At 31.9% G+C, this 14,130-nt stretch overlaps 1 protein-coding gene across 1 annotated transcript; it reads right to left on the bottom strand.

Annotated features, from left to right (window-relative positions):
- Positions 1-1,370: 1,370 nt before the first annotated feature.
- On the bottom strand, positions 1,371-7,311 carry LOC141458379 (uncharacterized). Its single transcript, XM_074136276.1, has 4 exons — positions 7,157-7,311; positions 4,010-4,113; positions 2,464-2,751; positions 1,371-1,827 (listed from the first exon to the last, which is right to left on the bottom strand). The coding sequence occupies exons 1-4, from the start codon at positions 7,191-7,193 to the stop codon at positions 1,594-1,596; spliced, it is 663 nt and encodes a 220-aa protein (XP_073992377.1). The 5' UTR covers positions 7,194-7,311; the 3' UTR covers positions 1,371-1,593.
- Between the last annotated feature and the right edge of the window lie 6,819 nt (positions 7,312-14,130).

The raw sequence follows: 14,130 nt of genomic DNA on the forward strand, positions 1-14,130 counted from the left end.
TCCACATGCCTAAAACATCATCAGGATTACCAGGTAACAATCGGCAATTAGCAACATCTGCCATGGATGTCTTCTTTGCAATTAAAAGAACTCCTCTCTCATTCTCTTGTAACGGCTTAACACTTGCCGATTAATGACAAGTACAAGTAAACAGCAACTTCGAGAGGTTGTGGCGAATTACCTGTAGAAAAATAGTGAACAGCGACCAGCTGACACTTAAAATTTTAAGGAGTTCTTTTCTTATGAAAAGTTCTTTGTGCCTTTCCATTTTTCAAAAGCATCGCAATTGGTTGACAGATATATATCAAAGATTTAACAACTAAACTGCTTAACTAGATACACCTTAAGTCGGCTAATATTTTAAAGTAGTTTAGAAAAATGAGAAAAAAATGGAAAATTATAACTAGTTTTACAAGAAATTCCTTATCTTTAACTGGCAGAATTCGATTTTAATGACAGTATTGGATCATATGCATTAGGTCGGTTTGTTTTAAGAGAAGTTCTGAAGAAAGAGAAAAAATGGAAAAGGCTGTCGTGTTTTATGAGAAATTCCTTATTTTTAACTTGTAGAGTTCGATTTTCATACCATGGGATAATAATACCTACGTGGTTAGCTAGTTTTGGAAATTAAATTTTACAAATAATGGAAAAAATGGAATATGGGAGCTAGTTTTACGAGAAATTCCTTATTTTTAACTTGCATAGTTCGATTTTTATGCAAGCGTTTACTCATTAGTAGTTAGGTCGGCTAGTTATGGGAGTAGAAGTTTAGAATAATAGTAAAAATTGGAATATTTTCAATAGTTCTGTTAGAAATTACTTAGTTTTAATTTCCGCAGTTCGATTTTTATGCCAGGTGTAGATCATTTATATTAGGTCAGCTATTTTAAAAATAGATGTTCAGAAAAAAGTATATTATTGGTAAATTTTTGTTAGTTATGTTAAATTTTTTTATTTTTAGCTACCAGATTTTGACTTTTATGCCAGGGTTCACACCAGGAATCATGCACATTAGGTCTGCTTGTTTTGGAAGTTGGAAATAGAAGAGTTATATTTCTTTTTTACTGAAATACATTCATCAACAAAGAAAAACACAGTTGCAGCAGAATCTTTAGCAATTTAGTCTCTCAGGAATTGTACTTTTTTTAATTAAGAATAACAATAGAAATGTATATTTCTTTAAAAGTGCGCGACTTACTTGCAGCTGTTTAGATCAAGTATTTACATTTATTCGGAAAAAGAAATACACTGAAAGTACCACTTTTAATCTACTGATTTTTACAGAACATAGTCTTTTGTGTAGTATTTTAGTAGTAAGTATTAATAGTAGTATTCTATGTTTGGGTTTATGAAATTAGGAAAAATATCTAATATTACGCAAGAATGTTTTATTTCAAGAATTTTATTAATGAAACAACTAAATTAAAATGGAGACAATAAAAATTAATTGAAAATCTTAGTACGGCTTTTTTATAATTTGATCAATAAGTAAATTTTTATTGTCAAACAATATCAGCGCATTGTACATGTACTTTTTATTGGAATATATGTCCATTAAGAAATACTAATGGCATTCTCAAGGGAGCAATTTCTTCAGAAATTGGTGTAAGTGCTCCAATGACAAGGTGATACTAAACACCGCCTGGGTTGTCCATCTGCCCACTGATGACGTGGCCTACTGTGCGTAGGATAGTACTGTCTATTCGGCTGATATCCAGCTGGCCGAGCAGGATATTCAGATATCTCTGGTGCATTGAGAACTTGGTCTGTGTTCACTACTCCTTTGTATACTGGAACTTCGCTGGTTGTAGGAACTTTCTTGTTGACCTGAATTCAGTAAGAGCCATATTTAAATACAGAAAGTCATTCAAAGCTAAGCAATTAAATAGGTCAACACTGTGTTAACCTTTCATTGATGGCCTGCAATTAATTACAATGGAATCTGTACTTTGCTAAAATTGCAAAATATAAAATTAAATATTTTTAACTCAAATTGAAACTACGCCCCTTCAAATGCGTTCACTAAGAAAATCACTTACAAGAAGAAGCCCTTAATTTGTTTTCCTTCCACATGCCTCACGTTTCAAATTAATCAAAATTGATTTCACTAATTAGTTCTCCTAAAGAGCTACTCTTCTCTTTCTGAAGAGGCTGTCTATGGTTCAAAAGATCTTCCAACGAACCTCTCCCAGGTTCAGCCCTTGAGTTTAGAACAGTGCTCTTATTTCATTTTGCGTGATGAAAAATATTTGATTTATTGGTTTCAGAAATTTTTGTAAAAACGTTTTATGAAAGATAAGTTACTGAAAATCATAAAAAAGCTCTGCTTTTTGTAAAATATAAGACCTCTCACAGGCGTTAATGTTGATTTTTGATTACCTATTATTCTTTTTGTTTCGATGACACCACTTAAATGATTAGTAGTATGTAATAGTGAGAAGTGAATTTAATTAAAAAATTTACCTGTTCACTTATTGTCCTATTCACTTCTTTCATCAGTTCATCAATATTCACCACATTATTTGTTCCTTTTACAATAGGTATCTCACCATTCTCTTTTGATTCCTTTATAAGATCCTCAATTTCTTGGACTGTTGATACTTTAGTTGGTACAAAATACAGATATTTACAAAACTGTCTAGTGTATGGACAATTCTTGCTAGAGGGCGATAATGATAAATAACCTGTGTTTGTATTTTCTGGTTTTGAAGAGGTAGGTAAGAAGTTTATCTCGTAGAACGCTTTGATTATCTATACAGAATGAATAAACATTAAACATTTAACGAATAAAATATTACTAGAATAATATTGGCACCCAAAGAGGAAATAATTAGTAATAACTAAATTGAAACTATTAGCGCAATAGAGAAGTTTTATAATCTAATCACATACACCTTCCTGCGATTTATTTTTTCATTACAAACAATAGTAATAAACACCACTAACTCTTTTGAATACGAAATACTTTATCGTAAACATGGTATTACTTTTAGAGCCATCTTATTAAGCACAACTAATTTTATAATGGCCTTCAAATAAATTTTATAGCAAAAAATTAAATATTGTGTTAAAAATTATGCAGCAAAGTTTCTAAGTTGAAGTTAAAAATTGCTTTATTAAAACCTCAGATATTTCTAAAATGAATTACCTAATCTTTTATTTTAAAAAAAGCTCTGTGTTGGACTTATAGTTTAGCAGCTAATCAAAACCTGAGTTAACTCTCAAATGAATTTTAGTTCCTCTCTTATGGTTAAGACTGATAAGATTTCTATGGATGTTTCGCAAAAGGCGAAATTTCAGCAACTCATTAAAATACAAAATTTTATTAAGTTGTCCATAACTTAATGTCTATATTTCGTGATGGTTCTGTTTCTAATTTGAACTTAATGCACATTTCTTAATTAAGGTTTGGAATTTTGAATTCAGAGAGCCTCAAATATATGTATTTTTGACACAACTATTTCCCTAACCTGTAAATTCCATTTTACAATTTATGTTATTTTTTATGTAAACTCAAAATCGAAAATCTTCTCGCATGCAAAATAAGGAATAAAAGGAAATAAAATATGGAGACTTAAGTTTCATTCAAATTAAAGTAAAGTAATCGTTAAGTAATTTCTGGCGGGGCTTAACGTCCAACTACCAATTTTCATTCAAATTATTTTTATAGATAAGCCTGGATTACCTAGATCTGAAGGTAAATATTTTAAAGAAAAATTAAAATTAATCATTTTTATATTTCCAAGAAAGGTTTTTCCAAATCGAAAGCCATAATGTCATCGTCTAGCGTTATGCACGGAAACCTAATCTAATGAAATTTGATGACATTGCTGACTTAATTTGCGCACATTCACTGGACCATGTATCCTGTGACCTCCCGCATTTTCTGCGCTTCAAGTGTCATTAAAAAGGGCTAGAGCAGCCTTATAAGAAATGGTCTATAAAATAATTTTCTGAATAGACAGTAGCAATCTAAAGTTAACAAAAACAACCGATAAAAAATACTTACTTTAGGACTGAGACTGGAATCCAATATTGGGAACTGTTGGCCAGTCTTAAGTTCAACTGTCGGATCCGGCAGATCAAGTTTAGAATCTATTGAAAATCCGTAGACTAAAAAAAAAAGAGAGAATTTTAAAGAACAATTTAGAAACAATTATATGTAAATAGAGGTAATAAGCTTTTAGTGTGACATTGTTAAAGCATTTCTTTATTTTGTAACCAACTTTGGATTTTCGTACACTCCCTTATCTGGTCCATCAAGTTTGAGTAGTTCGGGTTTCAAACCAAACTTATAAGCTTAAGATAAGATTAAGTCTCAGTGGTAAACCATTTCTTACTCAAAAATATAATACAGATATTAGAACCGTACAAAATGCTGAAACGTTTTTAGTGATTTTTTCTCTTTTTTTTTTTAATTCTCGAATCAGGAAGTTTTTCCGGACCTGCCTTTCATAGATGTACCGTTTTTAACGGAGAATTTAGACTCGTAGAGTCCTGTATTTTGCAGAAATGCCCTAAAAGGCACTAATAATAATAATAATAATGATGATGTTTATTAACAATTCTATATACATAAAACAACACTATTAGACATCATCACAAACAATATAGGCATGGACATCAGTCCGTCTGCCGAGATGTTGCTGATAAACAAAAGTCTCCCTGAATACAAAAATTTAATAATTAAACTCAAAAACTAATTCCCTCCTGTACTTCAGTGCTAATATTGCGTAATTGTACAATGCCTGCCAGCCAGTCGTTACCATTGAGACACAATAAAAACTGAGCCCTGTCCATTACTTCCATCCCTAAGCATTTCCGCCGAAAACCACTCAGAACTGGACAAACGGCAATAAAATGATAAGTATCCTCTACAGCCGGCATATTACAAAGCGAACACTTATGCCGATCAGCTGTCCGGGTCACAGAATAGTTTAATGGTAACATTTCCCCTCTAATCTTCATTATAAGCGACATGAACCTTAGCTTATTCTCATCACAGACATATCTTTCACTTGCTTTCTTGCAAATTCAGGATCTTTGTAAATTTTATAAAATTTTGAATCAGCCCTTTTCCATAATAATTCCTTTTGAAAATCTATTTTCATTAAATCTAACAATTTGTGTACTGAGTCAGAACCTTGGTATATGTTCTTGGCGATACAATCATATTTATTACGTAATTCTGACATCTCTTTAAACCAAAATAGATTTTTATTTATCACATACTCAGCTAAGCGCTTTTTAAGACAAGGCTGTGAATTTAATACTTTACAAACGTAGTTGATATGTAATCGCAGTGTATAATAAAAAAGAGGTGTTCTATCAGAATCGACATAAACAATATAATGTGGGCAGTGTTTGGGCAAGGAGAACAATCGTTTCAAAACATATTTTTGCACTTTCTCTACTTCATTATGGTAACAATAGCCCCACACTTGGGCTGAGTAACAAATAATAGCTCTGCCTAAAAGGCACTATTCCCACTTGAACGTACAAAGTTGTAGGTTTTGAACGCCAAGAGAAAAGACTGTTAAGGCCGGGAAAAGATAGGGAAGGCGCCCTCTATCAGGTTCTGGGTAACTCGCAGATCCAGCAACGCACTTTCTCCTGCGCGCTGTAGCCAGGGTTAATTTATATTGCGGATCACCTCTCACTTACTCATAAGCGCAGTCATTGCAACCTGATTTTAATCACGATAATTATAAGTCCTATTTCAATTCCAAGGGCAGAACTCAAAAAGGTCGCCAGCGTGGTTCAAGTTTTCCCGAATAAATCGTGACTATTGGCATTGTCGATGAATCAACACTTACCATTTTCGGATTTTGATACGCTGTCAACTTTATAGAGTATAGATCAAAGTATCTTAGAATCCTTATGTGTAATCACATCAGACAGAAAGCATATAAAGAAAGAAGAAAAGTTAGATTTGGAAATACTCTCAGTTGCAGAGCCGAAAGTTATGTGCATCTCCTAGAAAAAACGGAGGTAAGCACTATTAATCAGCAACAACGCTACCATGATCTACACCTTTCTAGCCTTCAAAAATTCATGCAGCAATAACTAATTGACATGAATCGAGAATACTTGATCTTATCTTAGTAAAACTTCTCGACCGAGAAGAAAACAAGCAAAGAAGTAATTTAAACTGATTTTTATTTCTTATATTGTGACAATGGTATTCTTTGTCCTTGAAGGACAATCATTTTATTTTATTTTACTAGAGAAAATTTGTCTACTATTAACCATACTTATTTTCCTTCTCCTTTTTGCAAGTAAACAAAATATTTGAAGAATTAGGAAGCAAAATAATTTGACTTCATTCCAAACTTAGCAAAAAACTTCTGCAGTAGAAGTCAGAAAGAAGGAAAGATCAGAAATCGAATTAATGTAAATATATTTTATGAATAATTTGTTCTAAACGTGAGGATATTAAAAAAAAAAAAACAACTTTGTAACATTTTTTTTGTACAATTCCAAATTAAAAATAAAAGGCGTCCTATCACGCACAATATTTTTGCTAATTAACATAATGGAGCGTTGCTGGCTTAATTTCTAAATGAAGAATAAGAGGACCAAATAAGTCATGCTTAGAAAGCCGATAGCAAAATGAATAAGAAGAGCTATTTCTTAATACTAAAAGTTCTAAAAATTACAAAATATGATTTAAACTTAATATGCTAATTACATACAGACTAGACACTCACTTTCGCTAAAGTTTTTTTTCGCTAAGAAAATTGATTTAGCTTTGTTTTGAGGGTGCTGGAACGCCATGTTTGTTCGAGAATGTCATTATATTATTAAAGTTATGATATTACAACTATTTAAATACCGTGAAAACCAGAAATGTGTTCGTGGATAAAAGATTTTGTTTTATTGCATTGGATAATTCAAAAAGTTCCATGTGGACATCTAACTGAAAACTTACATTCTGCTATTTATTGTGTTTCAATAGCTTTTGTTCAAAGTAATTCCACTATTAGTTAAAAAGAAAGAAAACCGAATTAACGTTAAGCTTTAAAAACAACATAATTCAAGTTAGTCATTCTCAATCATTTCTTGACCTTAATATTTATAATAAATACGATAAAATTCAAAGAAAAGCAAAAAAAAAATTGTAAAGCTAAAAATTTGTATAAAACAAAAAAAATACCTGCTTGAAGACAGAGTATAATGTAAACGGATTGCATATTTCTTGTCCTGAGAATTTAAACAGTTATTGAGTTGTATGCTCATCTGACGGCCGAGGAATTACTAGTCCGCAGACACGAAAGCACGTCAAGATCTAGCTCTTCCACCACTTCTTTTAACATACAAGAGGTCAAACCGTACAGTTCTCAACGTCTTCACGAAGAGTTTAAATTTTAAAATTATCATATTGTTTGATAGTAAAGTAAAAAGTACGAAGTACCAACACATAACATACAATTTTATTGAATTGAGCTTTGAAAGTTTTCAATTAATTGAGAATAACTACACTTTTAATAAACACTATTTAGGTTTTTTTAAATAACCTTATTGAAATTCACAAAATTAAGCGTGATTCCTCTCGCAGTAAGTAAATCAGATGTCATAATAGGAGTTACCACCCGTCAGAGCTCTCCAATGCGTCAACTATTGGCCATCGCCGTTTTAATCAGATTGGGATTACCAGAAAGAGTCAAAGACGAAAGGTGGTCAATGAGAAGGTTGGGATGTGCGGAAAGGCGAGAGTCAAAGTCTTGTATTTTTCGGAAATTGTTTTGAATAAAAGGTACTTTTAGATCTGAAAGATTAACGAAGTACCAGGGCTTTGATCCCTTCTCAGATAATAATAAGTGATGGGATTACCTGATAGATTCCAGGTTCGTGTTCAGCTGCCTTCCCTTAATTTTATCTTTCTGAGGGCTAAAATCTGGCCGATGGACATTGAAGTCAGTAACGAGATTGACCGCCCTGAAGCCGACACGACACTGAAAAAGACACTAGGTGCCCATAATTAAAAAAAAAAGACTGCAGCCAATATGTGAAGAAGGAAATGAAATCCCTTTGTCCACAGAAAATTATTTCTCACCCATTTTTTTTTTTAAATTTAAGAAGCGTCATGTAAGATCATTGGTACTCACACACTAGTGAGTAAATGTTAAGTATTTCGTACTGTTCATAAATACTGATTTATATTTCTATACCATGTTGTAGATACTTTCGAATTAAATTTAATGAAGTTAAATACTATTACCTTTTTAAATTACTCTTTTTTATTTCTCTTGGTGATATATTATTGTAAGTATTTCAGTATGTAGTGCTAGTTGAGAAAATTGAGTTTGTGAAAAATATGCTTCAAATGAGCACTAGTTACAGTAAATCCCGCTAGAGGTAGCGGTAGGTTCGAAATGTTTATTATTGAAATTTTTATCGCTAGATGGCAGGATAATGTTCTTGTCTAACACCATCATATGTATTTTTTTAAACAAATTATTATTTTTACAATTTTGATCGGTCTTCTCTACAGAAGTTTTGAACTGCTTTCGTGTCTGCTAATGTAAAAAGGTCTTAGCGTTTTAATTTAGGTTACTAATATTTTTTAAAAACATCTTGGATGTGCTAAATAAAAATGAGTTTATAACTTTTTGGATCTAACAAACGTGTCGATAAACAAATATATGTACTATATCAATAACATTCATATATATTTTTATGTAGCTTACAGCTGGAGATACCATTTTTAATTAATTATCGAAGGATTACCCTTCCGGACTTTAATTTAAGTTTCTCGTTGACCCTGTTCACAAAAAAAAAGATTTCTTTTGGGCAATTTTTCTGGTTCCCTAAATTGTTTGAGCTTTTGCAAATGTTTATGGGAATTTCATAGAGGAAAATAATCTGACTGCTGATTTATGATTAATTTTTAATCGAATTTTTGTTATTGTATAGTTAAAACAAGGAATGTAATCTATCACCTCGTTCTTTTGCTTATTTTGGAACCATGTGCACCTGTATTTCCTATATTAGTAGAGTTATGAGCAACAATTTTAAGGCCTACTTTTGCTTTGGGAATTGTAGTAGATCTATATGGAACAGTCTGAACGCCTTCTTTTGTTTTAGAATATATTGTGGGCTATGTGGAACTTATTTTCTGTTTTTCTTGAAAAAGTTTTGTTTTTTTTAAACAACACTCAAAAATCAGCTTAGCTTTTGAGCTATTAGCTGAATGCATACAAATCTCGTTTTATGAGTAATATTTTCTAGAATAATTGATTTTAAGATGGATTAAGGAAGTTAGATTTTAACTCCAACCTTTCATCACATTCTGGTTGAACTTCTTGCTTAATATATATTTTTGTAATTTAAATTATGAATATAATTATTATTTTATGATTACTAAAAAAAATAAACAGATTTCCTGTTAATTAAAATTAAAATGGTGTAACACGATGAGTAACCTAGGCGAGGATTGCAGAGGAACTGAAGATGCGCGCTTTAACATAGAAGATGTTCAGGACACGACAATCCATAATTATGGAATCCCAATGTGGCTAGCGGGAATGTGGTAAGTGGATTAGGGGATTATAGGGTTCATTTGTAAGGAAAGTAATAGATAAATATATATTTTTTTAACTTCAAACTACGATCTTCGTAATTAAGTGAAATAATTTTCTAGCCGCAGAAAGGCAATAATATTTGATAATGAAAAATATATTGATTAATTTCTACATTTATAATGTACATGCAGAGATTCTGGTAATAACTATCAGGTACTCATGTTTTTAAGTTTAATAGATACCTTCCTTTTTTGTTATTTAGAATACTGGTGAAGTGAGGGACCGTGTACTGTTATGTAGAGTCCCAGCAAGACAAGACAACAAGATAATCATTATGTTGTTTCAGTTATCTCTCCTGAGTTCTAATGGAATAAGAGGTAACCTATGTTTATCCCAGATGAGAGCGGTGGATTTATAGTAATTATGGCTTGAATAAACAAGTTTCATGTTTATCTAAGGAACCATGGAACCAGTAATGTAGTAGAGGTCCAGATTACTTTAGCACAAGCATAGTCCTTGATAACTAACCCTCGGCACTTATTTTTTTTCTCCTTTTCTAATTTGTGGATATCTTTAATTTTATGCTCAGTAAGTGAGTACAAATTTTTAATTGAAATTTTGCATTTAATCTCTACAATTTGAACATCTACTTGTACTAAAGCATTGTTTGTTCTTAATTCACTTCCTTTTTAAGGGAATAGAATTTTTTAAATCATATTACTGAGTAGATCATACGATATAGTGTCATAGCAACAATTCTTGGACGATGCCTGGAAGGAGATTCCAGGAATCAAACACAGTAAGAGGCTCTATATATGCAAAGTCAGGATTAAGGAGACCCCGAAGCTTGGTAGGAACCAGATCAATCTGATGATTGACTTCTTTTCGGAGAACGGTAGGTTGAACAAAAAAAAAACATGTTGACAAAGAAGGGAGGTTCTTTTGCCCAGAGCATATGCATTGACTCTACCAAACCGATGAGGAAACGGCTTTTTACATCCTGGTTGATTGCGTATATGATCTGTATATACAATATGTTGATTACGTATGTCATCACGAAGTTACGAACTATCGAGGAAATTCCAGTATCTTGTAAAAAAGGTAAATTTACATACATTTAAGGGATTTTAAAGCCTTCTGGCTAAAGGTGTAGGACCCAACTCGAGAGTCAATAACAATATCCTCGGAAAGCTTTTACTCTAAAGCTGACTGTTATCTTGTTTCTTGGCTACCGTGGATTAAAGTTCTTCCAGAAGGTGAGAGCTGTTGCTAACACAATTATTAATTAATCAAAGTGGTAGGATTCTTCTGGATACAGTCTTTCAAGAAACATAGAAGTAAGGTTACACTAGGAAAGGTCTTATCCCCAAAAATGGACATACTTTCCAAAATTATTCTTCCAAATGTTATGGTCTAACATTATCATTCTGAATTTTTTGTGATTATATACTTTCTAAATTTGATCTATTTTATAGCTGTATACGTAACGATATACTGGAGGAGATTTGTTTAATGTTATACCATTAACTGCATTCGTTCACTCAATTCTAATTTTAATTTTACCAACTCTAGGCCTCTAATAAGCTTATTAAACAAGAGACCCCAATTGTAAGATATTAAGTGATAATAGTTTGTTTTTATGGTGGGTAGTTAATATCTTACTTATTAACACCATTAACGATAATTGGACAGAATATAAAGCTATTACCTTCCTCCATGCTGTTTAGCTGAAAGTTTTTTGCTTTTAATCATCATGCTTTAATGAATATTTTGCTTCTTAATTTCCTGTTTCCCACAAAAGACTACATATTTTAGCTCTCTTTTAGTTATCCACATCCTTCTTTTGTAAGACATTAAATTGAAGAATTTCTTTCCAAATTAATTACTTCATGGTTAAAATCTTTTTTTTGAGAACTATTATTATGCTGTATTATGGAGGTTAAGCACCAACGAAGGGTTACAAGCAATGTTCTCCACGATATGAATTTGACAAGAATTTAAGTTTTCAACAACAGAAATAAGTGTTTTGAGGAAATAACTTAACAAAAACGCATTAAATTATGAGTCGTCTCTTTTTTTTTGTTTGATTAGATTCTTAAATGTAAGATTATTGAAAAATGGAACTTCTTCGTTGTAATCTTATACAGATAAAGTACTATTTTGGGTTAAGAAAGAACTTTGGAAAACAGCCGACCAAAAATTACATTTATTTTCTATAAGTTCTTGAAAAACACTTATACTACGAGCTAGTATACAGGGTGTATGCTGAGGAGTGTCGAAACTTCAGGAGGTGATTCAGCAGCTCAAATGCAACCAAGCATATTCTATTCACTATGGCCCAATTCTCAATAGTGTCCAAGATATTTGCATTTTTAACTTTTCTGTAGATATTCGCGTTTTTCACCTTAAGAACGGCCGTAACTTTTCTATCCTTTATTCTACAACAAATCTGCTTATTCCAAACGAAAGAGCATTAAATTTCCTACAAATTTGTTCAATACCGAGCCTCAAAACGTTTCTTATAACTATGAAAGTTTTACTATAAAGATATAAAGATATTGAGAATCGGGCCATAGTGAATAGAATATTTTTTGTTGCATTTGTGCTGCAGAATCACCTTCCGAAGTTTCGACCACTCCTCTGCATACACCCTGTATAAAACTATTTTTCACTAATGATATTAGGTTTTATTAGCCGAAAGCTCTTGAAAAATAAAACAGGGAAAAATATTTAAAATATAAGATTTAGATCTACATGTGTGCAAAGCTTAAATAAAATCGTTGAAGTTTCAAGAAAATAAACAAACAGTAAAGTTGATTCTGTCCAAAAGGTCAGATATAGGTCGCATGATGGCACCCTTACAAAATATCAAATTTAAATATACCTCGTTTTTTTACCGTTTTTGAGTTTTGGTAACCACACAAAAACAAGACTCATGGACTCCCATACTTTATACATGCAGATGCTGAAAATTTGTCACGCACTAAGTGACAATAAGCTAATCGTTTGGATTTACTAAGAAGATTAGAAAAGGAAAAAAAAAAATGGTGCATATTTAAAAGATGACACAAATTTTTCAATTAGTAAACAAGGTTAGAAGAAAACAAGAGTCCAGTAGAAAATAGTGTAACTAAATATTATTGCCTTGGGTAGAATGGTTGATTATCCGAGTAATTGCCGGCTGTCAGGGTCCCAATCGTTTGGCCATAATTATCGCAGTCTGGCCACCCAAACTTCTCCGGCCAGCCTCCTAAATCTCATACTCTCTTTTAGAAAGAACCTTCTACTACTTTACAGCTTCTCCTACAAGTTAACTCCCTACCAATCATCATCACAAAACTTCCAAGGAGAACTCTCTTTCTTTCTTTCTCTCTTTGTAGGCCGCTCTCCCCACTTTCAACAGCAATAACAAGGTACCCAGGGCTCTCTGTCAGATCTCTTTGAAGATTTACCGCCGTCCTGCACGCTTACTAACACTGACACTCCACTTTTGCTCTATACAACGTGCTTCTACCATTTGGGGTCCATTTGTGCTGTATACTCGGACAAAAGATCTCTCTTTACCATTCAGCTCATTGTTCTATAAGCAATAACAACGTGTACACTACATTTTTTTTAAATAAAAATCTCTTTTAATAACTCTAACATTGGGACAATATCTCTAATTTTGCTTGTCGTTGAAACTGAAAGTTAGCGGCGAAGTCGTATTTATTGAAAAATGATTGATTTTACATTGAAATATTAGCAAAAAAAAGCTGGGCACATTACTGTATGAAACATAATATCTGGATTAATCCACAGTATATCTTGGAAAATAGAAATGAAAAAAAAAAAATTTGTAAAGAGGATTATTTAAGTTCCATAACACACTGGTAAGGGACAAATATTTTGATTAAATAAAATGTCCACCAATTTACAGTCAGATTGGTTTAAAGATATTTTTTTCAAAAATCGCTTCATTGAATTTAATTTTTTCCCCTGGGGCGAGAAAAATTCAATTAAGACTTTTTTTGGGGGTGAGAGAGTGGTGAAATGAGAGACGGATTTGACCCAAACTTCTACTGACACCTTTGATGGTAGGTATCATGAAAAATAATAGACTTTTTTTTTTTTTTTAACAGATCTAATGATTTTTGGTTAGGGGTCTCTTATCCGTTATAATACTTTTTTAGATTGAGCAACTTTTGGAAAATATATCTGTTTTACTTGTGCCTAATTTCTTGAGAAGTTTTGTCTTCTAATGTATCAAAATTAAATGCAATTTACCAAAACGAAGGGGGAAAAAAAGAACATTCAAAAATAATTAAATAATTGGAATTTCTCTACTATTAACTAAAATACACGTAATTTACTTAATTTACTAATAAAAATTAATGGAAAACAGCCCAGCAATTATCATTAAAGCAACCACAATTAACTGGCTAATAATTTGAAGAACAATTGACGTTCTATGATGCCTGTAGTATCAAAATAATTATTTACACAAACAATTTAATAATAATGATTGTTAAAAGGAAAGTCTGGTTCTCTGTAGATTTTTTATTTGTTTTGTTAAAATTATTGTTTGAAATGTTTTGAGAAATCCCTTAGTCTCATGTTTCGTTAA

This window comes from Rhodnius prolixus, unplaced genomic scaffold (assembly GCF_049639745.1).
Source record: "Rhodnius prolixus isolate KJV_2025 unplaced genomic scaffold, Rpr scaffold_5, whole genome shotgun sequence".
NCBI lineage: Eukaryota > Metazoa > Arthropoda > Insecta > Hemiptera > Reduviidae > Rhodnius > Rhodnius prolixus.

Coding starts and splice junctions, on each gene's coding strand:
- LOC141458379 (XM_074136276.1), bottom strand. CDS start 7,193: ATGCAATCCGTTTACATTATACTCTGTCTTCAAGCAG. Junction 4,114..7,156: donor TATACTCTGTCTTCAAGCAG/GTATTTTTTTTG, acceptor TTTTTTTTTTAG/TCTACGGATTTTCAATAGAT. Junction 1,828..2,463: donor ATAGGACAATAAGTGAACAG/GTAAATTTTTTA, acceptor TACTGAATTCAG/GTCAACAAGAAAGTTCCTAC.